This window comes from Stylophora pistillata, chromosome 3 (assembly GCF_964205215.1).
Source record: "Stylophora pistillata chromosome 3, jaStyPist1.2, whole genome shotgun sequence".
Classification (NCBI taxonomy): Eukaryota; Metazoa; Cnidaria; class Anthozoa; order Scleractinia; family Pocilloporidae; genus Stylophora; species Stylophora pistillata.
Genome location: NC_142521.1, coordinates 13,018,599 through 13,043,448, shown reverse-complemented (window position 1 = coordinate 13,043,448; position 24,850 = coordinate 13,018,599). Strand labels below are relative to the sequence as shown.

At 39.9% G+C, this 24,850-nt stretch overlaps 2 protein-coding genes and 1 long non-coding RNA gene across 5 annotated transcripts; 2 read left to right on the top strand and 1 right to left on the bottom strand.

Moving 5' to 3' along the window:
- Nucleotides 1-241: 241 nt before the first annotated feature.
- LOC148734586 (putative serine/threonine-protein kinase DDB_G0271682) lies at nt 242-11,773 on the bottom strand. 3 transcript variants are annotated; one of them, XM_088755535.1, is made up of 9 exons: nt 11,564-11,773; nt 10,227-10,306; nt 6,983-7,054; nt 5,302-5,388; nt 4,684-4,809; nt 3,799-3,910; nt 3,301-3,333; nt 2,088-3,040; nt 242-1,832 (listed from the first exon to the last, which is right to left on the bottom strand). In XM_088755535.1, the coding sequence occupies exons 2-9, from the start codon at nt 10,296-10,298 to the stop codon at nt 1,635-1,637; spliced, it is 1,653 nt and encodes a 550-aa protein (XP_088611661.1). In that variant the 5' UTR covers nt 10,299-10,306; nt 11,564-11,773; the 3' UTR covers nt 242-1,634. The 3 variants fall into 3 exon arrangements, with proteins under 3 accessions (XP_088611661.1, XP_088611662.1, XP_088611663.1); XM_088755536.1 differs by lacking the exon at nt 3,301-3,333; XM_088755537.1 differs by lacking the exons at nt 3,799-3,910; nt 4,684-4,809; nt 5,302-5,388; ... (1 more) ...; nt 10,227-10,306; nt 11,564-11,773 and adding an exon at nt 3,967-4,120.
- A 6,970-nt stretch (nt 11,774-18,743) lies between these two features.
- Nucleotides 18,744-19,015, top strand: LOC148734585 (uncharacterized). The gene is made up of 2 exons (XR_015999460.1): nt 18,744-18,857; nt 18,959-19,015. It is a non-coding gene; the product is annotated as an uncharacterized LOC148734585 (long non-coding RNA).
- Nucleotides 19,016-22,765: 3,750 nt separating this feature from the next.
- Nucleotides 22,766-24,850, top strand: LOC148734584 (uncharacterized). Its single transcript, XM_088752794.1, has 2 exons — nt 22,766-24,061; nt 24,155-24,850. The coding sequence occupies exons 1-2, from the start codon at nt 22,766-22,768 to the stop codon at nt 24,848-24,850; spliced, it is 1,992 nt and encodes a 663-aa protein (XP_088608920.1).

The window sequence follows — 24,850 nt, the reverse complement described above, 5'->3', positions numbered from 1 at the left end:
AAATTCGCTGTCAAGAAATTGTTGATCGGAGTTCATGGGAAAGGCTGTTCCACAACATAGCACCCCATAGGAAAAGCCCCTCCTCAATTAGTTGGTTCGGAGTTGTGTAAAGGCCAATTTATCCTCAGAAATCCTCAGTCGCTACGAAGTAATATCATTTCGGGTTATAAATCAGGATACAGTTAGCGGGGTTATACCGGTACTACAGTCAAACCTGTATCAAGCAGCAAACCACGGGGAATGGAAGTTAACCGTTTAATACAGGTTCCACAAATGAGGGAGTACTATAAAAAAAAAAAAAAAAAAAAATTAAAAAAAAAAACACACACCCGCACACACACACACACACCATCCACACCATAATTGACCACTTGATTTACAAAATTTGTTAATTGTTTGCACCTCACGGTCTCTTAAACTTTTCTGATTGCTTTCTGGTTGGTGTTAGTAATGTTTGCCAGCACTGTGCGACAGATGCACGTAGTGCAACAATTCTTTTTAAGTTTTACTTCAAAGAAGCGAGCAACGAACGAAAAATCCGCGAGCATTGATCGGGGAGGCCGGTGGCTTGCTTCACTGAAATTCTCTCAAAAACGAAAAAAAAAACAAACAAACAAACAAACAAAAAAAAACCCTATACAGAGTGATCAATGCGAGTTCTTTGACTTCTTAGAACACCGTCTCATGAAAATTACTGGTAGCTACTTCATCATTTCTAAAGAATACTATAGCAAGAAAGTCGCAAATCCAAGAGCACCCCGCGACCATAAGGAAAAGCCGCCTTTTTTAAAATGTGCGCCCAGTAATCAGGTGAGAAACTGTAAGCAGCAAGGATGTCCAATGCTATACTGCGGAATGACCTTAAAAGTGCCAGGTATACGTAAGAAGCATGATAAACATTAAACCAATCGCACGCTCTTACTTCAAACCTTACTGTAGTAGCTGTAAAGGAAATAGCAAAACTTGTTTGTTCATGAGGTCTTTCTACCTAACACAAAATGACATGGTAAATGCCTTTAGCTGACAGTATTCCTATCATTTTTCATTCCATTCCTTTGCGGTTTGATGCCTTTCTTCATTCTGAATATAAAAATAAATTTTTGAAATTTTAACATGATTAAAATCAATGACCATGTCTTCATATTTCCAGGGGTATTTATACACCAGGAGCCCGTTTCTTTGAAAGTCCCCTTAATTTAACGGGCCCGTAAAGCTGTTCTGTTTTCATTCAAGAAAACAAGAAAAGGATTTCAAAAGTTTTGAAAATGATACAATAAAACTATCAGCTAAAGAAAAAAAAAAAAAAAGGACTGGTTTGGGAGCCAGAACCCGATTTCCTATCCTTTAAATTTTGATATTAAAACATGGCTTCGGGCCCGTTAAGTTACCGGGACGTACTTTCGAGAAACGGACCCCTGGGTCAAGTTGTATAAAGGGCCGATAGCGCTGTCCAACAGGTAAAGCACTATCCAGCTGATAACTGAGAGCAAAACGTACTGCGCTATCCACCAGATAAGGATTTCTCCACTAAATAGAGTTATCCAACCTTCGAACAACCGGGTCTAGAGAAATCCCTCTGTAGCACACATACCATTACAATTACAGCGTTTATGGCAGAGCCCAACAAACCAATTTTAATTGGGTTCCTCAAGTTCATCAATGATCTCCTGTATGCTTGGTCTCGCCCCAGGCTCTGATTCCAAACATCTCCGGATAAGGGCTCGATTCAATTTGTTTTTAACCCTGGCAACTTGCCTAACACGCTTTTGCGGATCTGGCATTTCTCGGATGCACACCTCACAGAGGAGGACGCCAAAGCTGTACACGTCAACCTGAACAAGATAAAGGACGACAATGAAAGAAAAATACGGCACTGCACTATAGTTAAGTAGGTCTAACGACTCAAAATCTGGCAATCCATATCTAATCTATATAAGTTAAGTATGTTGACCTTTTTAACAACATTTGTAAAATTAATATCAATGTCTGTTACACGTAAAATTGCGAAACCTTAGGTTTGGGGTGATTCATATCTCTACATGCATATGCAATTCACAAATATCTCAGACAAGAAAAAAAAAGCTAACCTTGACGGTTTGAATTTTAGTGAATGCTTCAGGGGCACTATATATCATAGCACCAGGAGCAACTGTCATGGTCTGCTGCATAAAGTTGGCTGTTCCATAATCTGACACTTTGGCTCGCCAACGTTCCCCTTGTCGCCAGAGTAGCACATTTGCACTGCTGATGTCGCGGTGAATAATGGGAGTTGGTTGCTTTTGGTGAAGGTAGTTTAGTGCCAGAGCCACATCCAGGGAAATAAAAGAGATTTCAACTTCAGAAAGAGCTCTCTGTTCCAACAGAGTGCGTAAACTTGTTTCCATCAGCTCTGTTACAAACAGTGGATTCCCTTCGTCATTTGTAGCTCCGATGAACTGCAGCAAACAAGGGTGGCGGCATCTTGAGGCAATTTCCATTTCTCGCTCAAACAATTTGCGGTTGTGAGGAGAGAGAATCAACTCATGAATCTGTTTCACTGCAACAGAACAACCACAATATTTGCCTTCGACAACGCTTCCCCAGCCTCCTTTGCCGAGAAATTTACCAGTCAGCTGAATGCGATCCCGTAAAATGACCCACTCAGGGGACTGTTGGCGTTGATAATCACGTAACTCATCCTGAGCAGTGGACAGAGTTGTTTCCAGTTCAATAATTTCCTGATCTTTTGCCTCCAATTGATTCTGTAAATTAGCAGTTTCTTCAACTTTTTCTTGTAGCTGCCCTCGGACATCCCTCAGTTCTTCATTTCTCTCTTGCAATTGTCCACGTAGGTCTGTCAGCTGCTGCTCCATCTCCTGTAATTGTTTTCGTAAATTTTCTTCACGTTGTTCTTTCTCCCTCGCCTGTTCAAGTAAGTTGCGCTCTCTAAGCGCCTTCTCTCCTAGTTCTGGTTGTAAATGCATCGTCACCTTCTCCTTCAGTCCTCTTGCCACCCTGTGAACATTTCCTTCTTGCTCCTTTTCCTTCGTCGGTCGCTGGTCTGTTTACAAGATGAAAAGTCAACAATCTATTGTAAGTTTAAAAGCAAAATAAGAGACCGTGCCTGAACAGGAGTAGAAAATATCTAATTTTCGTTCTCTAGTTGAATTCTCCTGAGCTCGCCTTGAAATGGCGGGAAACTGTTACAGTCATCGATAATTCTTTTAGAACCACAGCCCGGATGTGAGGTCTGCTATGTCTCAACATAAGTACCGTCTTGAATTTGGATCTTTCTCTTACTTTAGTTCACCAAAACCGCACCTTTGACATGCTGTATTTCTTTTTGTTTGTTTTCTATAAGATAAACGAAATTCATTTTAAACGTTAGAACAATTGGATTTCTTCTCCATACTAATATTACGGTGCAAAATAGAAGGCGTTTCAGAGCCCGCTGGGCGGTGACGGATTTGTGACTGAACAAGAACGATCCTGAACTTTAATTACACGCCTCTTAAGAGCACCTAAGTGGTAAGACGCCTCTTTAGTGCAGGTGGCCTCACGACAAGTAAAGGATTGCGGCTTATCACGCGGTCGATAATACTAATAAGACAGTTAAAAAAAACAATGAGGACTGTGATGGTGATGATAAACACTACGCCACTCATGACAACCTTGCTCAAGAGCAAGCTGATAACGAAAAAATGCGTTTCAACCTCTACATAAACGGAGCACGCGACCAAAACCCAAGTCAGCGCTCTAGTGCCGAGGAAGATCAAATGTATTTATTTACATTATTTACAATAGCTTTGATGTACGTGCCATTTGTCTCTTGAGAAAAATTGTCTGGGCGCTCCTCTGATGATCCCGCCTTTTTTCTGGAATTATTCGCAACTGCCACTGCTTTATTCAAGATTTTAATGATATCCTTAGCCTGAAGAGCAAAAATGTTATACTTGTTATGAATTCTGTCAATAGCTAACAATTTACCGAGACAAGCACTTTCGAGCCTTCGGCTTATAATCTGTATGATACCTGAAGGGTGTTTGCCTGAAGACAAGAATTTTACCTGCAAGACAAGGGGTAAAAAAAAAGCTGTGCAAAAGAAAAAGATGTCTCGAATGGGCATTCTCGAATGTTTACGTTCGAATTCAATAATCTGTCTGGTTTGGATATCAATCCGAAGTGACTTTTCCTTCGATATGATTTTAGGAAAAGCAAGGAAAGGCTCAATGAATGTAATGACATCACAAAAAATTATCTTTGCCTCTGAAATCACAGTGACTGTACGTATTCTGGGCAGTCTGCAACCTTTTTTATTTTCTTTAAAGTTAAAAACCTACACCGCTAAGTTCCAAGGAAGGCATTTTACCTTAAAGTTAATCTCAACCTGAGTACCGAACAGGGTGATATTAGTTACCCCAAAGACAAAACCACGCCGAGGAACGCCTGTCAAAAAATGACTCCATTTTAAGACTATATAAGATACCCTTCTGCAACCCTTGAAACGAATCCATTTACTTTGTCAACCTGGCTCTCTCTGACCCTAACCCTAGTAAAACTGGGCAACCTTCATTGGTTCTAATGAGAGAACCCATATGAGTTCCAAAGCCTGGTCTTGCATATTGTTTTTCTCTAAAGAAGACAAGATTTTCGATGTAAAGTCGTCGATGAATTAGCAGGCTATATGAATTTCTCTGCACTTACATGATGGGACTTAAAAGCGTAAAGCTTATATCCAGTGGGGCAAGGTTGACTGCACACATAGCCAAATACTGTTTTGTCATCTGCATGTACAGCAATTAATGATATTCCCTTGATAGGATGTAGCATCTACAAAAAACATATAACATAAAAAACAAAAACTTGAAAACAGACGTAGATTCTCTATAGAGAACTAAAATATGTTCTGATCACTATGTGAGATAAATAAAACAAGAGAGTTTGCAGCTCAAATTCTGATAAAATAGATAGATTGTAAAAAATTGTGATTGCATTAAAGGGCCCTAGTCACCCTTAATGCAATGCGTGAGGAAGCAGTGAAATCGGCCATTTTCGATGCCATCGATATTCTGAAATTTTTACTGTCGTTTTCAGATCGCATTGCATCGGCACAACTAGCCTTCTTTCGAGTGAAAATTTATTATTGAGAGTTAGTTGAACTATTACGTGAGAGATTTGCAGGTAAATTTTTGGACGTGCAACGTCAGAATTCCCGTATGTAAACATAAACATGGGCGTGGCTGACTAGCGCCCTTTAAGAACTGGTTTAAATTTTCTGGATAAAAATAATACATAAACAAATTCTAAATTCTTTTTTCTTACTCGATTAAGATTAAAATGTTCAATCCTGACATTTTCCAGGTTAAATTGTACACTGACTCCGTACATCACACGCCGCATTCGCATTGCCTGTGCCAAAAAAAAAAAAAATTTAAATTTACAGCAGCATTATTTATTATTATCAGACTGGTTTACTACTAAAAAAATTTGTAACCCTATACACTGAATGCAAATATGGCGTCCAATTTGTATTGCCATTGTTCTGGACTCACTAGCCTAGTTGTCTTCGCGTGGAAACACAAAAGGATTATTACATGTGTGAGAGGCTACTAAGTCCAGAACAATGGCAATTCAAATTGGACACCATATTTGCATTCAATGTAGAGCCAAACTCAAACATAAATGTTACAGGTAGGTCTACATGCCTACATGTAGACCTGTAACATTTACATGTGTGAGAATTTAAATTCAACATTTACATGTAAGACCTGTACATGCCTACATGTGTGAGCCCCCAGTGTTTAATCACAATCATCATATCAAATTTGACTGTTTGGCAAAGTTCAAAATAAAGCTGTTTTGCTATTTCAGCACCACCTTATTCTGCAATGATACATGGTGGCTTTGAACACACTCCAAAGATTGTTTAAAAACTCCTGTTAAATTCAGTTTAGAGTTGATTTTGACTCACATTCACTTCATTAACATATAAATATTAGTAATAAAATTACTCCAGCGATTATAGGGATGCACCCATTATGATCAGTCAAGAATTTTCCTATCTTAGCAAGAGTGCATAATTTTAAAATGGCTGCCTCATTAACTTTGTCATTGTTACCATGGAAGCGACCGGTTAAAAAGGTTCGATTCCAAAGAGCATAAAAGAAAGATACGAAGTTTTTGAAGACTGAATTAAATTAACCTATCAAATTCTAATAGAAACTGGCTTTTTATCTCGATATAAGTGAAAAACAATCAAAATAAAATAGTTTTTTCAACATCAAAAGGAAGATTTACAAAAGAATTCCAAAGCACCTGAGCAATTGTACTAAAACATTTATTCTCAGCAGACTCAGGGAATATCTTTTAATTAATTGTTCATATTAACAACACAGCACCAAGCAAAGGGAGCTTATAGGCAACTTTGAACGAGGTGAATCTTAATTAATGCTGATTGCAATTATATATAAAAAAGCGGGGCTATCATTTTTTTCTTTTGCAACAGGCGTATTAATGTAAAATTAGGCTCAATCAGGCATGATCTTATCAAGCATTTTCAGTGTTTATAGGGAGCAAAAAAGTGTTGAAACACCAACTCACAAAAGAATCAATTATAAACGGTCCATTTTATAACACCATATAAAAAGTGTAAGTTGTTGCTGTTAAGGGATCCAACATATATTCATCAGCTAACTGTAATTAGAAGATCTTAAGTTTTATTCAAGAACCAAATTTAAGACAGTTTGTGTTACAGTCTACCCCATATTAGCTTATAAAATCTGCATCGAATTTATAAAGAATTGACCATCTGTACAGCTTGGTATCATGCAATTAGAAATGATCACTTGACTCTGATGCATATTGCGCCTTTTTGTCAGCTAGGTTGACAAAATGTCACTCACAGTTCATCAACAAAAAACAACTCTTGCAAAGGAACACTTCCTGAAAGAGAGCTACATGATCAACTGGAGCTAATTGTTAAATCAAAGAGGTAATCACTTACACAGTTTTTCAAAACCTGGACACACACAGGTTCCAAATTTGGTCCCAAGACAACATCTTGACATCCTAAAAACTTAAATTGAATATGATTGTTCATAATTAATATTGACTCTAATTTTTTAATCATTCTTTGTTAACGAAGCTTGATCAGATTATTGAAAAGAGTGCCAAGTAAGTATATAAACACTATAATTATCATCATCATCGTTACTATAACTATGTTTATAAAGAGTTATTCTAAAAAAAAAACCAAAGTCTGCAGTCTGCAGTGAATGGTCTGTTTATAGTTAATTTGCATATCTATCCCATAATTTAACACAGAAAATGACTGGAAGGTATGGATAAAATATATTGACTATCCTTACCCAAAGGTGTAAAATATGATTTCTTTACAATGGCTTCAACATCTCACCCCCCCATAGTTAATTTTCCAAGTTCAATGGCTCAACCACTTTTATTCTTACTTTTGTTATCATCACTATTATCATTGTATCATCATCAAAGATATTGTAATTACCAATTTCATTTGAAGGTTCCATTGTTCAATGATACACCTAATCACAGTATACTTATGTTTATACCTTGCCACCCAATACAGTTCAATTAACATACATCTAATAAAGTATGTGACAATTTTGTCAGTTTGTTTGGAGAGAGATTCAATTTACACTTGCAATGTAGAAGAGAGGTAATTATTCTCAACTGTACATAATTAGTTGATTCAGTGAAAAAAAGGCAATACCAAACCATTTGAATGGGCTTTTAACTTTTGAGTGGCTTAAAACTTCCAAAGCTTTAAATATTTGTTGTTTTGATTAAACTCTAATGTTTTGACCAACTGTAAAATAACATTTGCAAGCTTTGATTGTCTATGTTTTGGTCTTTGAGGAAATCCCATGTTCATATTTATACTACAGTCCAACTGGAATTGTGCAATTATACAAGCACAAAGCACTTAATTTACCTTGTGTAATTATAAAGTCCACCACAGTTCAATCATTATTAATAGCAATATCCAAAGGATAATAACCCAAATGCTTTAAAACCCAGGGGTTTCATCAAAATTTGGAGCAGGACAGCATCTGGATTTCACAGGTGGGCATCTGTCTGCAAGGCCCAAAGGGCCTTACCTTCTAGGGGGGTCCAGGGGCATCCTCCCCCTGAAATTTTTGAAATTCTACAGTTGCAGAGATGCATTTTCCACCATTTTGAAGCACAAACTAACATCCAAAAGTTATCAGCTCTTTTTAAATCATGATTTGATGCATCAGTCAACAGATAAATTAGTGGATTTGCTTTTACAACATTTGTTTGCATGATAAGGTCCCTAGAAGCTGTTTTGGTAACATCATGTATTTCATTATTTGCCAAGTTCTCGGAAGGCGTTGTTTCTGTGCAGCTATCATTTGCTGGGATCTCAGAAGACATGGTTTCTGTGCAAATATAGAGTGGAATATAAGTGTAAACGATTATTAAGTTGTTCGTTTCAGAGGGTATATAATTTCAATAAAAGTATAAAAAACGAAAAGGTGTTGGCGTTAGATTTCTTCTATTTTCGAATCTTACTAAGATGGATTTGCTAACAAACACACAGTGTTAAAAAGTTCTTTTCTTTACAGTTGACGTGAACAAAAGATTTCTGTTACCACACGAATAGAGTTTTTTCATTCCACTACAGACACAGACGAACATTTTGTAAGAAGGGAAGTTGGCAGCTTCTACAACAAATTGACTTTCAGTCCCCGTCGCTCACAGAAGATTCAAATTTCAAAAGTAAATCAGAGAAGAATGGAGCTTTTGGGACAATTTTCAATCACCATAGGAGCAGCACGTCTTTCTGAATATAACTCAAACTTTAATTTTTAGTGCGAACTGGTTGTACCATTTGTGTAATGATACCTCTTGAAACTTGAGCCAGCGGGAAAGAAATTGGTCTTGTGCTACGCAACCAGTTGAAAGAGCTAGCCGACCAAGATAACAATATTAGAGAATATAAACTTCGTGTATTTGATAAAAAAAATGGAAGAATTAATTTATTCCAAGTACTGCTATTTTTTTTTTTTATGTTTTGACTTTACTAAAGACATTTACTGCGACAAACAGTGAACCGGAGATTTCTGAATCCAATGTGCTAATTTATTTTAATTTACAGCACTGAAGACCCCAATATCTCATTTGTGAAGGGCAAAGATATGCCTTCTGGAAAAAAAAAAATCATCTCCATGGAAACTAACAATATTTCAAAGGGTCAATCAAAACATTGTTTACTCGTAATTATCATTCGTATATTATGAAAACATTACACTCTTCACTGAATAGGAATAAAGCCATTTAGCATATCGAAAGAACAAAATTAAGGCATTTAACAAATGGAGACAAAAGGGTTAAATCGCAAAGAATTATACAAGTTCATTTATTTGTTTAAGCAGGTTGATTCATTGGCAGCTGTAATAGCTGATGTGGACCTGCTGTCATAACCCACCCATCCCACCCCAGGGGAGGACATCCATCACACAGTAATCTCGTGTGTGGGAAATTAACGTCTCCTGCCCCAACCCTGCAGGAGACGGGACCTCCATTTATTCGTCCCTATCCGAGAAGACTAGAATATCTAACCATTTCTTGATGTTATAGAAAGGTAGCAAATTCTTCTCAATTATTTTAAGACCTTGAGTATTGGTCCGGCCGGGACTCACCTTTAGACCTTTTCTTAGGCGGAGGTAAGTCAGTTCGAGCAGGAAAATATTGGGCGATCGACCTAGTCCTTTTGCTGGTCACCATCGCATAAACACATGTATTTGCTCGCGATTTTGAAAATGTCATGTGGGCTTTCAGGCAGGACATTTGTTTTTGCAATGCATCGTGGGGCGAATTCACTTCTCGCCATGATTCCACTTTGCAGATGACGATAAAAGGTCAATAACACGTCTAAGGAAATAATCTTTTTATAAGTTTAAATATATTTTTTCAGACAACACATTAGGAAAACATAGGAAAGTGACTTTTATATTTTTCTTATGGTTGAGATGTTAAAAGCAGCCAGGCAATGTTGTCTTCACAGCTGGTCAATTTGCCCAGCCCTTAATGAAACCCCTGAGAACCATGTTATAAATTAAGGAGTTATTGATTCATGAGGAGAGATATACTCATATCTATAACAATTAAATCAATAGAAACAAAAATATGTTTAATGATGATAATAATAATAATAATAATAATAATAATAAAAATAAAAAGGACCAAACCCAGCATGGGAATGTCACGTCTCTTCCTCTGAGTAGCTGTTGTAACGCATCAGCTTCCATTTCCTTAGTCATAATAATGGCTGAAAAAAGGGGAAATACAGGTTTTTAAAAGCAAGTCATATCTGAACAACACAAAGAAGGAAAACTTAAGCTTTATGAAAGCAACAAAGCACACCTATGTTACCATAGCAAGTTTCAACTTTTAACCAGGAATAAGTTGGCAAAAAGGTGATCAAAGGATTGTCCTGCAGTCCTACTAAATCAGAGTTGTAGGGTTGTATCACCCCTAGTATTATATACTAGCTTAGAACACTAAATTTACTTGATATGTGCCACATTGATACCCATGTTAGTTACAGCTCCCCACTCTTCATAGGTGACCCATCATAATTTATAAAGCAGGGGTGGGTAATATGTTGGAAAGATCAAAATTTCTGTAAGCCCCACTCCTCCAGACCATGTAAATCGAAGTGACCCACCTTCTTTGTTCAGTAGCGATCCCCCTAAATTTCTTTATAAAAAGTTAAATAGCCTCCCCACTCTTGCCAATCTGAAATAGCCTTGACCCTACTCCCTTCTTTTTCCTGCCCCCCCCCCACCCCACACCCTACATAAATCAAGACCGTTCCCTAAGGCTTGTAGAGTGGACAGTGATTTTCTGTAATCTCTCCATGTAATAGAGTATACCAAAAAACATATCTAGTCTGCCTTCTTCAATGTTAGGGTCCAATATTTTGAGTTTCGCTTCAAGAAAAAAAGATCAAAGAGTCAATTCAGTGAAACAAAACTTGAGTATCATGCTTGTCTAGTTTCCACACACAACATTAATTGAAACAATACATTGAACCATTGATACCCAGAGATAGACCAGCCATAGTCCGATTTCAGTATTACCAGAACCCTTTCAAATCCATTGGTATGACGATGGCTTTAAAGTTACTTATTTAAATTTTTGACTCTGTAAAACTTCATTACTCCTTAACTTAAGCAAATCGACAGAATAACACTGAAAACGAAAGCGTAAATTGTGGACGGGTGTAATTTACTCTTAGACAGACCATTAAGGTACTTCCGGATTTTTGGCTTTGTAGCCATTAAAGAAACCGTCATAATATAATGTCGAGTAACAACTGGGCTAAACTTCAGAATACCCGGCCACTCATTCACATGTCATTGAATAAGAATAGCATCTATTGTGTTATGCCTCATTCTTCAAAGCCTCCCGACACATGTAAGTGATGTGGACGGGTATTTGAATCAGATAGTCCATTCATGTTCTTTAAACAATTAAAAATATCATGATCAGCCCTCAGTTGCTATAAAGAGTAGAGACTTACCAGTTGCTTTGCTTCATAAAGGTCTTCCCATGTTAAGAAAGTAGGGTCAAGTGCCACCCTGTACTAGCGTTTGGACAATTTTCTAAGCTACGTCGAAAAAAACAGTTGTTTATGCTTCAAATATTCAGGTCCAAAAATTTAAATATCTCCAAGTAGAACAGGGTGCAGATGAAACTCTTTCCAGCGCATAATAAATATTGAGAAATACCCGGAAAATATGGGCTCGTTAACGGCAGTCAAGCGTGTCAAAGTCGACTGGCATGGCGAGCTGTCGTGAAAGCTATTCCTGACGGTCCTGATGAAAATTGTCATGCCGCGGTTTCCTTAGGTTAACTATCGCAAGAGACACAATAATTAAGTTTAAGGACCTGTACACACCATTTAGTTTAGATGTCAGGTTAATTCCTTTATATACCGGAACCCGATACCCCTAAGGTAGCCTGGGACGACTGATTATCATTAGGAACTGAAACGCTTGTATACTTTCACCAAAAGACAAATACTCTATTTTGTTGCCCTGTAGAACAATAGCTCGACAGATTAAATAGGCTATTATTTTAAAGCTTGTTTAGCGGCTCTCTCTTATTTCCACCTGATCAATTTCGTGTCAAAAATAATTTTGCTTGAAACTCAGTCAACCGGCTAAGGGAAAAGGCCCTAGGAACGAGGATGACAGTCACTTAAACGGAAAGCAAATGAGACGAAACCCTGACGATTGAAAGAGAAAAAATTAGGCAGGACCTTCGACGTAAGAATGCAGAAGGAAACGTAATTAGCTGCAATCAATGAAATTTTCACCATTATGTTGGTAAAACTCTTCAGCCCGGCCTCGTCCCAGAGAGTTTTTCGTGAAACCTGGAGAGTGAGTTGGTATGTGCTCCTTAGAGACAGCGCACAAGGGCGTACCAGGGGGGATCTTAGGGTGCCTTTGACTTTATAAGCCTTTTTCCTCAAACTCATGCCGTGGAAGGGGACATGACAATCTGGCAAGAACCCTCTGTTTGATACACTGCGACCACCCCCAACCCCTTTGAAAAATCTTGGTTTCGCCTCTGCCGTGGACCGCGATTCTCAAATGTCGTAAATAAAGTTCCGCCAAGCCAGCTGCTTGACTGAATCTGTCAGTATAGTACTAAATTTAATTTTACAGTGACATGCAGTCTTATGGTGCTCTCCGGACCGTCACAAGTATTGGTACTTGTGTAAACTAAGGATGCCTATATATGAGCAAGGTCCATTACGAAGTTCACAGATGACACGTGTCCTGCGCACTGCTAGCATCGGCAACGTCGATAGCGTCATGTTTTGTAAGGGATAAGAAAGATGATAAGTTTTGAGCTAGGTAAAGAAATAGGGTCTATTCCCCATGGGGACTCAGAATGTTTTTCTTTGTCCCACGCTCGTCGTAACAAGACGAAATTAATCTTTTAGAATTTCTTTACCGAGCTAAATTATTACCATCTTTCTTATTCTTAAGGATGCCTGTTTTTGCTAACGAGTGTGGCATTCCTTTTACAGTGATGGGTGTAAAGGCTGGAAGGAGGGAAGGTGAGGGCCTGCTTTTTAACAGAGCCCACATGATTTGAAAACCATAAACACTTGAAAAAAAACCCTACTGACATTGGTTGCTGGATTTAAAGTTTGACTTCATCTCTGAACATGAAGTGTTCAAATTTGCTAGCTCTTGTCAAACATGTGTCCCGAAAATCCAGAATATAGTTAACAATAATAACAATTAACAAGTCTTAAAGTGAGATGAAAAGTAATGTCTTTGTTGCGATCGCAAAGAAGCTAGAGATCTTAAAAAGATCGAAAGGCGAAGACCTGGACATATTACTTTCGCCATACAACAACAACTATTAACAAAAACATAGACGATCGTTAACCCTTTGAATACGAAAAAGACCATATTTTTTCGGTTGTAATTTGGCGATACAGACTTAACCTCACTTTATTGGTCCTTATATGGAGTATCCGTTACAATATTTACGGTTTTGAGACTCCTTGGGCTCAGACTTTGGGGTCACGTGACCTAAATCAGCAGTTCGTGTCTGGATGCGTTCAAATCGATTCGGTTTCTCGCTTTTCTGGCTGTTTATAAGTGTTTTTCGAGCCATTTTCTCTCTACAGAAGCCCTCACGACGGCATCATTAAGCTGGAATGTGGGTAGAGGCAAGCCTCTGAAGGAAAACAGATTAAATCCGAGGGATTACTGCTCTCAAAGCGTGCCTTTTTTGGACCACTGCCACAATTGAAGAGTGGCCAAAACTTCCTAAAATTTACGGACACAGCACAATGCCTTAGGCTAGCGATTGACCGGCAACTATCCTGGACTGACCATGTTCAAATTGTGTGTAAATCATTCAACAAGAAACTAGGTGTTTTGAAGAGAATTAAGTTTTTACCTAAGTCCACCTTAGAGACTATCTATTTCAAGACCATAATCCCATCCGTCCTATATTGAGTTGCTGTATGGGGATCATGCTCTTCGGCCTTACTGGAGAAACTTGAGCGTATGCACGCACGAGCTGCGCGGCCAATCTATAATCTACCGAGGGAAACAACCATAAATGACTTGAGAAATCTAAAGGGTTGGTCTCCCCTTTCCCACTTCTACACAAAAAGGATCCTATCAATAGCTTACAAATCATTCCATGGGCTCAATAATGATCTACTTAATAAACTAGTTACAAAAAGTGCCCAAGTGTCTGGCCTTAGATAATCCTTGAACATAAATGAAACAAGACCAAAAACTGAAACAGGACGATTGACCTTTAAACATAGGGCTGCCATTGCTTGGAATACCCTCCCGGACAGCATAAAGGAGGCGTCCAGCCTTGAAGCTTTCAAAGAAAAACTGAAGAAAAACAAACTGATCTTGAGCAGTATATCTTATTCAAAGGAATCTTCATCAATTACGAATAAGGACGATATTTATACATATTTTTGAACTAATTATTGTAATACTAGTAACTTCTATATGTATGTACATATTTCTATTTGTTAATTAAGTGTAAAGTTTTAAATTAGTTAGCAGGTCTACATCAGGACTTTAGTCTTGCCTACCCAGTAACTTGCTTTATCAAATAAACCATGTATGTATGTATGTATGTAGGTGAGAGGTGGTTTCATGTAGACTGGACCGCAAAAAATGCTTTCATGCAAGCACAGGTGGCCCAAGCTCTGTCACAGGCTCTTTCACAGTGAATAATTAAAGAGTTTGTATAGTGGTTTAGTTGGACTTGCTTTTGAGCTCCGTAAATGTAAAGTTGTGTGAAATAATCAAAGAAATAAAGTCTTACCCTCGTAGAGAGTAGTCTGTGTTGTTCTCCTCGCGATTTGAGGCCATTTTGATCTGTTTAAGCTTTACGCCCTAAATTACCGTGCATAAAATACGGGAAGGTCGGAAACTTCTGTTGACACATGCTCGCCAAAATCGCTCGAGAACAACACTCAAATACTTTCCCTCGAATCAAAACTCGGCAGCACGAAAGCCAAATAGTTGCCCTTTAAGTTCACCGAAAAAAATCCCACAAAAGTCGGTTCGTCAAGCAACCAATCCAGCGAGAATTTCAAAATAACGGCCGTTCGGGATTCTTCTAATGCGTGGAAGGAACTTCTTGTGCAGCTGAGAGACCGTTAATGCGCGGTCAACCTGGAACCTATTCAAATCTCTCTCAACGGGTCCTCCCCATAGTCTTCTAACACCAACTCTTCACATATACTAAGGTACCCCGGGTAAAAGGATATTTGCAAAAATCCATTGAAAACAGTGAAGATGGACGGTATCGACGATCTAGTCAAGTCGATGAGTTTCTTGTTGAACTTAAAAGACAACATTATGTAAGTGTGTACATTCCGCCGGCTGCTTGATGTGACACCTATTGTAGCCTAAAACGCCCACAATGATTCCCGATTTCCATTGCATTGAACCGTTCATATGGCAACAAATCCCAAAAATCCAGCATTTTGCTCCAAGAGCAACATTGAAAAAGTGTCCATCTTTTAAGATGAAAACTTGCTAAAAAAATCAAAAGTTTGCATTCAAAACACACCTCAGGGCCGGATCTTGGTGCTTGGCTGCAAAATTCCTTCTCACTTTATCCGCTAGCCCTTTCTCATCTATTTGATGCAAGCTAGTGTCGCGAACACAACCTTTGCCTTGTTTATGCCCGAAAAAGAACTCTGGGCAATTCCACCATAACTCGAGAAGGGAACTCTTAACATTTCCATTTTAACAAATTATGACCAAGTGTCGGCCTACCCAGTCCTACCAGCAAAATATCACATTCATTGAAACTTTTACCAGTCAATCGCTTTCAGCAGGATCGCTCTCAGCAGAAATTACTGTCGTTTCGACATTATGAGTGGAGGCCGTCACCAGAGTCTCTCGCTCAGACCTGTCAGTGATCAGTTACTGTTCACCAAGAGCAATCCTTTTAGTTCTATACTCTAATCAGGACGATCACATTTTATGGAAAACAAACATTTCTTTTAAAAAGAATACATATATCTTATTAACCAAGCGCGAGGGCCGTACTGGGAGAATATCGGCCCGAGGTTTTGACGGTACGGACCGAGCGCGGCGAGGTCCGTACATAAAAGACCGAGAACCGATGTTCTTCCAGTACGGTCCCGAGCAAGTTTGGTTAATAAGAGATTTATTATACGACTGAAGTTCAAAGGGACACAAGTGCGGTATCATTCAGGACCATTCGGGACAGTGCCCGGTCCAATACTTAGAGAATATTAGACCGGTAATAGAGCATTTTGATTGGCTGATTTTAGTTTTTGGCCCTCTGACAGCCCGAGTTCCGTAATAAAATATGATAACTGTACTAACAAACTAAGACATCGTAGTAAAAACTTATATCAACAGACGAAAGTTTTTTAAGGATACTATGGCACGCCGTTTGTAGCAAAATTCAATCAATGCAAGTCAAATATTTATTCAATCCAATCATTTTGGCGTGATACAATTTTATTCAATTTTACAAATATATTCAAACAATCAGAAAAAGCATTCAATTCAAACCTATGTTTCTCAGTTCAATTTAAACAAAGTGAATATTTATTTAGTCCAATCACGGAAATATTTATTCAATCGAATCACGGAAATATAGTTATTCAGTCCACTCAAAAACATTTTCAATGCAATCCTCGAGAAAGTCATTCAATCTTCCTGGGGCGAGTGCGGCCAAACCTGACTTGTAGGGGACTTGGAATAAAAACCACAACTTGAAAATGGTGGACGTTAGTGCTTTTGACATAGAAACTGACCTTCCCAAGTTTTTGGAGTCTGTTCTTCAAAACGCTGAAAACGTTTTACTAAACGTTGATAATGAAACTCAAGTAGACGCAGAAATGCATTTTGAACAAGTAGATCAAACTGTTTCTTTGATTCGAGCATTGCAAGAGACAAGTGACGTCCAACCATCGGACATAACTGCCTTGGATTCACTTGCAGGCACTTTCACAAGTGCACTGGCATTGCTACGGAATCACATTACTATCAGTGTAGTAACTCTAACAACCCTTGCTACATCATCTACAACACTAAAAAAGAAATGGAACGAGAAACCCGGACGACCGTGTTTTGAAATTCCCGCAGAAATGCTGGAAGAACTAAGGGCAATGGGATTCAGCTGGACAAAAATCGCCGAATTACTGGGTGTGTCAAGATGGACTGTTGCAAGAAGAGTGGAACAGCATGGTTTGGGTGATATCAGAGGCTTTAACTATTTACCGGACGAAGAGCTAGATAAAATAATAAGCACCTACATAGCAATTCGCGGTACTGCCACTGGGCAAAACTATGTTGGAGGTCACCTGAGGTCTCTGCGATTAAGGAGTCAGAGAAGGCGAATAAGAGAGAGTATTGCGAGAGTTGACCCCCAAAACACTGCATTAAGGTGGGGGGTCGTGGTTTCTCGTCGAACGTACCATGTTCCAAGGCCAAATTCACTGTCAGTGGCATTTAGAAGGCCACCAGTCTTTGATAAGATGAAAATTGTCACACATGGATGTATTGATGGATTCTCGAGACGAATTGCTTTTCTACAATGTAACTCAAACAACTTGGCTGAAACGGTTCTTGAACTCTTTCTGGCTGCAGTACATAGGGATAGGAACCTCTGGCCCTCTAGAATTCGCATTGACAAAGGTGTGGAGAATGCTCTGGTGTGTGATGCAAAGCTGCAGGCAGGAGGGCATGGTAGGGGGGGGGGGCTTTATTGAAGGTCCCTCCACTCACAACCAACGAATAGAGAGGCTGTGGCGAGATGTTTTTCGTTGCGTGTGCCATCTTTATTATTATATTTTTTTATGCAATGGAGTATTCTGGTGTTCTTGATGTAACAGATACCAGACATCCTTTCGCCTTGCACTTAATCTTTATTCCAAGGATCAACCATGCCCTAGGTGACTTCAAGGAGGCATTCAATAATCACAGTGTTCCTACAGAAAGTAACTGGACACCAAATCAAATGTGGACAAATGGAATGATGCACCCTGATAATCCCTTATCACATGGTCAGTTAGATGAAGATGTCAGTGACTTGGTAATGTATGGATATGATGCCCAGGACCCTCAACCATTGACAGTGACAGCTATGTTGTTATTGAGCCAGTGGTGTTACATAATGGTGATGCAATTCAGTCATTTGTGCTGGAGAATATTGACCCACTTAGCCACTCATGTGACATGGAATTAGTGAACAGTGAAACAGGTGTAGATGGATACAAAGATATGGCAGCAGGCTCACTGTTTAACAGGCTTACATGTTAAAATTTGATGATTTTCATGTTCTGTTTCATGCATACAGTACATTTCAGTCTGCCCAGGGAAGCTAAAACAAATATATTGTATACCATATTTACCCAAGTAAAAAAAAAAGTGGCATGTTAAAATACTGGTACACACCCCAATTTTGGTTTCTAAGGAGAATTTATTTCAAATGTTTTAAAGGACTTCAACAACCAGGCCTGTAGGCTGGATGTGATATAAAGGAAGCATAATCGGAGAGGGGTTTGAAGCAGATCGAAGTTCAAAAAGTGTATGGACTAAATCTCTAAGTGTAGGTTCCAAACGGACATTCATGATTTTAATATGACTCGGACATTCATGATTTTTAACATGACCCATCTCTAGTTGTTACCAGGCCGAGCGAGTGATCTTGTTCGGCCATGTGTATGATGAATTTTGTTCTGAAGATTGTGAATGTGAATCGTTTTCATCCTATCGATTTCGACGAACATTTTTCAGTTATTTTGAGAAGGAACCCTCAGATTGTTTGTAAGTGTTCAACATTTCGATTTATTTGAGCTTTGTATACTTTCATTTTGCTTTATTTTGCTTCGCGTTTGCAAGTTTCAATTGTGTAATTCTACTTTCAGAAACATATTTGTATGCCGTTTATTTGATGAACCTGGATTAAAAGACTCTAAAATTAACCGATCGATTGAGCGGCTACATTAGTTTAAACAATGGGGATTTCAAGAAACTGGAAAGCATGAGCTTATCCGGCAAGAAAACCGACGAATCCTTTTCAAAGTATGAGAAAGATTTGGACATTGATGGACAACGCAGTAACAATGATGATAAAATTGATGAATCTTTAAAGTATTATGAGAAGGAAAACGAAGCGATTTGTGAAATAAAGAGAAGATCTCCACGTGGATCTACGCCATAGAAAGTGCTAAACTGCAAGATGAAGTAACACCTCTGGATTCAATCACCCAAGTAAGAGTTTCCCGCGTTTCGAAGTCAAGTAAAGTGTCGAAGGTGTCCCATACCAGCAGCACATCTAGTTCAGTAAGAAGGAGGCTTATTGAGGAAACAGCAAACCGTAAAGCCTTTGAAGCAAAATTGAAGTTGTTAAAGGAAAAACAGGAATTAGCAGAGAGAAAGCTTCAGTTACAGAAAATAAAGGAGGAAGAAGAATTTCACTTGAAGCAACAAGAAGAGATGTTGAAAATGAAGATGGAACTAACCCAGTCAGCTGCAAGGGACGAAGTTTATGCTAAAGCAGAGGCAAACGAGTGTGGTGAATTGTCTCACATTGATGAAATTGAAGAACAGATTGAAGAAGTTGATCGTAATACTAAGTCGAAGATTAAGATTGAAGAATCTCCTCTTGATCCACAGGCACCTGAATGGCCAAATGAGGCGCGACCACTAGTTACGCTCCCTGTGTTGACTATGTTGAAGAGGGAGACTGAAAAGGACGAGTCTTCTACAAAGGAAGATGACTTTGCTAAGATGATGCCTATTCAAGAAAGAAAAATGAAGTGTATCGAAGAAGTGGTAGCACAGCAACAAAGGAGTGCCTTGACTTTAACACTGCCCAAACCTGAAGGACCCGTGTTCAGTGGAAATACAATTGAGTACAACAAGTTCGTGAAAGTATTTGAGACATTGATAGACGCACGGACCGATAGCCACAGTGCACGGTTGTATTAGTTAGTCCAGTACACTTCGGGAGCTGTTCAAGACTTGATGCAGAGCTGTTCACTGATGGATTCAGATAAAGGTTACCAGGAAGCAAGGAGGCTCCTCAAGAGCAGGTATGGCCAACCCTACAAGATCGCCTCTGCATATGTTGACAAGGTTGTAAAAGGACCACAAATTAAATCTGAAGATGGGGAAGCCTTACAGAAGTTTTCAGTGCTTTTGACCAGCTGCAGGAACACATTTAAAGGAACTGAATATCATAGCAAGATAGATAACCCAGATAGCTTGAAAGGAATTGTAAATCGTCTGCCATACGATGCCCGAGAAACATGGCGCTTCACGGCTGACAGCATCAGTGAAAAGGAAAACAGACAAGTAACACTTGATGATATTGCCAGCTTTGACGAATGAGAAGCTCGTGCAGCAACACATCCAGTGTTTGGAGACATATCAGGCAACCTGAAAGATAAAGAATCCCACAAGATGAAACCTCCTGTTAGGCCTAAAGGTTCTCGCTTCGGTACTCGAACCGACAAAACCAATGCTAAAAAGGATAAGCAAGAAGAGAAGAAAGAATCAGGATACTCTAGACCAGTCAAGTGTATCTTTTGCTACAGCAGCCACGTGTTACAAGAATGCAAGATGTTCCAACGAAAGTCTTGCAGCGAGCGAGAAGAGTTTGCAAAGAAAAAGGGACTTGGCTTCAATTGTCTGATTCCTCACCATCGAGCACGAGATTGTAGAAAACCTGCTGCATGCACCGACTGTGGAGGGAAACATGCCATGATTTTACACCCTCCACCTCCCCCTAACAACGAAAGGCAGTCAGAAGATACCAATAAATGTGAGACGGCTAGTATAAACAATGGGTTTGTTGAGGTTGAGAAGACACAGTGTAGTTCCTTTGGGGTCAACAGATTAAGGATTGGGTTAGCCGTTGTGCCAGTGAAAGTGAAAGCCGAAGGTGGTTACAATGTTGTAGTAACTCATGCCTTTCTAGAGGGAGGATCTAATTCGACGTTCTGTACCGAAGCACTCCTAAAACAACTGGGCCTTGATGGCAAGAAAACAGAATTCTCTTTAACGACCATTAAAAGGAAAACAGTATTACAAAGAGCAGCTTAATAAGCCTTGAGTTTTTTGACCTTGAAGAAGAAAACCCTGTTGAACTGCCCACAGTGTTCTCAGTTAAATCCTTACCAGTGTCAGCTGAAGATGTCCCAAAGCAAGATGATGTTGACAGGTGGCCCCACATACATGGAATTCGAGTGTCTGAATTAGATGTTCCAGTCGGTCTGCTAATGGGAAATGACAACATCAAAGCATTAGAACCAAAGGAGATAAGACAGAGCGAAGGAGGTGGACCGTATGCAACCGAAACCCGATTTGACTGGGCCATTAATGGTCCACTTGGCTCCGGCCACAAGGAAAGGAAATGCACAGCAAATCTTATCATAACAGACCATGAGCTGAACGAGTAGTTCAAGAACTTTTGCAATAGAGAGTTCAGTGAATGTATTGCAGATAGTGAACTAGGGCCATCCCAAGATGATCAAAGAGCAATTTCTATTATGAAGAAATCCGTCAAGTTGAAGGACAATCATTACGAAGTGATCGTTGCCATGGAGAGATGATCAACCATGTTTACCGAACAGCACACCTATAGCACTTCACAGACTGGGACTCCTGAAAAGGAGATTACAGAGAAATTCAGAGCTGCATGGAAGATATTAAACTGTTATCAACGACAAGCTTATTAAAGGGTATGCCCAGAAAGTACCGGAAGAAGAACGTAATCGTCAAGATGGGTTTGTGTGGTACTTACCCCACCATCCAGTGCACCACTCCCTAAAACCTGACAAAACAAGAGTCGTGTTCGACTGTTCAGCCAAATACCGTGGCACATTACTAAATGACAAGTTATTGCAGGGATCCGACTTGACGAATTCATTGGTGGGAGTATTAATTCGATTTCGACAGGAACACATTGCAATGATGGCAGATATTGAATCTATGTTCCACCAGGTGCGAGTAACCCCTGAGCATTGTGACGCCTTAAGATTTCTCTGGTGGCCAGAAGGCGACCTTAATCGGGCCCCGAACGATTATTGAACGCAAGTTCATCTATTCGGTGCAACATCCTAACCCAGCTGCTCAAATTTTGGATTACGAAAGGTAGCCGAAGATAATGAAGAGAAGTTTAGCTGTGATGTTATTGAAACCGTCAAACGTAATTTTTACGTGGATGACTGTTTAAAGTCAGTCAAGACCGAGGACACTGCTATCACTCTAGCTTACCAGCTTAGTAAACTTCTGCAGAATGGTGGATTCCGACCGACAAAGTGGGTGTCATATTAAAAAAAGGTTGTAGAGTCCATTCCACAAGGTGAGAGAGCCAAATCAGTTAAGCTGCTCGACTTTGATCACTTACCAAGCGAACGTGCACTGGGGATCCAGTGGAACATCCAGAAAGACAGATTTGAGTTCAACATCAACGTGAAACCGAGGGACCCGACTAGACGCGGGATATTGGCTGTTGTTAGTTCTATATAGGACCCATTGGGTTTGGCTGCACCATTTGTGCTGACTGCTAAGATCCTTCTGCAAGACCTATGCCGAAGAAAGCTAGGATGGGATGACACCATACCTGGAGATGACGAAGACCGCTGGCATGTCTGGCTTGCCGATTTACCTAAACTGTAGGTTCCTCTGTTAACCGATGCATCAAGCCGAAGAATTTCAATGATATCATGACCAGCCAATTGCACCATTTTGCAAATGCTTCAACCAGTGGCGGCGGAGCTGTGACCTACCTGCGCTTGACCGATTCTTATGGTAACATCAGCTGCACCCTGACGACAAGCAATTCCCGAGTCCTGCCACTCAAACAAATCACCAACCCTAGACTAGAAATATCAGCCGCCTTAATAGCCATTAGATTGGACAAGATGATGAGAAAGGAACTGGAGCTCCCCATTGACGACTCGGTGTTTTGGACTGACAGCACCTCTGTACTCAAGTATATAATGAGTGAAGACAAAAGATTCCATACATTCGTGGCCAACAGGGTAGCTCTACTTCGCGACGGTTCGAAACCATGTCAGTGGAGATATATCAAGTCCAAACATAATCCCGCTGATGACGTGTGGAGAAGATTGACAGCAGATACACTCCTTGGAAGTTCGAGGTGGCTACTGGGGCCGGAGTTCTTGATGAAAACAGAAGACCATTGGCCAAAATGCATAGCAACTCTGGAAGGTATATCAGACGAGGACCCAGAAGTCAAGAAGGAAGCAAAAGCAGGTGGAGCATCACGAAAGGAAGGCCCAGAACTGGTAGAGGAAATGATGAAGCTATTCTCCTCATGGCACAAATTAAAGAAGTTTACTGCTTGGGTCTTGCGGTACAAAGAAAACCTTCGAAATTGTGGTGACTGTCTTAAGAATCCTCAAGACCAAAAGAAGACAAAAATAGCAACACCTATTTTGGTTAAAGAAATGCAAGTTGCCGAAAGGGACATCCTCAAGTATGTCCAAAGAAAGAGCTTCCCAGAAGAAATGGAGATCTTGAAGAGCAAGGAGACAAACAACGAGATGATCTGCATCCAGCCTCAGTCACGGACGAAGCTGATCAAGAAGTCCAGTGCTATCTACAAGTTGGATCCTAGACTAGTTGATGGGCTCTTGTTAGTCAGTGGTCGACTCAGATCTGCTTTGATCCCAGAAAGTGCCAAGCATCAAGTCATTTTACCCAAAGACAATCATGTATCCAACCTAATTATTCAGTACTATCATTTGGCCTCAGTACACTCAGGTAGAGAGCACGTTTTGTCCTTGTTGCAACAAAGATTCTGGGTTATCAGAGCCAATTCAGCAGTCCGAAGACTACTATCAAGATGTTTCAGCTGTCGCCGCAGACAAGCTCCCGTTGCTGAACAGAAGATGGCTCATTTACCCGAAGACCGTGTCACCGCAAACAAGCCGCCATTCACTTTCGTGGGTGTTGATTTCTTTGGACTATTCATTGCGAAAAGAGGACGGTCCGAGGTAAAGAGATATGGTTGTATCTTCACTTGTATGACCATAAGGGTAGTACACATCGAAGTGACTCACTCGCTTGACACCGACTCATTTGTATAGGCCTTACGCCGTTTCATAGGTCGAAGAGAGAAACCTGAACAGATCAGAAGCGACAATGGTGGAAACTTTGTGAAGGGCAGCAAGGAGACCAGCAACGCAATTTGGGAGTGGAACCATCAGAAGATTGATGCCTATCTTCTTCAGCATGAGGTTCAGTGGGTATTTAAGACCCCCACAGGATCTCATCACGGAGGAACCTGGGAAAGGTGTATTAGAACTGTACGGAAGGTCCTCAACGCAATTCTCAATCATTGTGAAAAACCTATCACACAGGTTTCAGAGGAACCAGAGGATCTGGAAGCCTTGACTCTCAACCACCTACTTCTGCTTAGATCAGAAGTCCCCCCCACACCTGGAGTTTTCCGGAAAGAAAATATATATTCAAAAAGAAGATGGCGTCAAGTCCAATATTTAGCCGACCAATTTTGGAAACGTTGGTCGAAAGAATACCTTCCACTTCTCCAAATAAGATCGAAGTGGCATCAGGAGCGGAGAAATTTGAGCATTGGTGATATAGTCCTCCTAGTAGACGACACTTGTTCACGAAATGCATGGCTTTTAGCCCGGATCATTGAAACCTTCCCTAACAGTGACGGATGTGTCAGAAGAGTCAAGGTGAAAACCAAGGGTGGAATCCTGATGCGACCCATCGACAAGCGTGTGCTGCTAGAAGCCGACCAGGAGAAAGCTCAGTAA

Bases quoted from the DNA above. Each gene is read 5' to 3' on its own strand.
- LOC148734586 (XM_088755535.1), bottom strand. From the start codon at position 10,298: ATGACTAAGGAAATGGAAGCTGATGCGTTACAACAGCTACTCAGAGGA. The intron at 7,055-10,226 runs GTTTGGTCCTTT...ATTCAATTTAAG, and splicing joins ACGTGACATTCCCATGCTGG to TTTTTAGGATGTCAAGATGT. The intron at 4,810-5,301 runs GTAAGAAAAAAG...TGTTTTTTGTAG, and splicing joins AACATTTTAATCTTAATCGA to ATGCTACATCCTATCAAGGG.
- LOC148734584 (XM_088752794.1), top strand. From the start codon at position 22,766: ATGACCAGCCAATTGCACCATTTTGCAAATGCTTCAACCAGTGGCGGC. The intron at 24,062-24,154 runs GTAAAGAGATAT...TCATTTGTATAG, and splicing joins CGAAAAGAGGACGGTCCGAG to GCCTTACGCCGTTTCATAGG.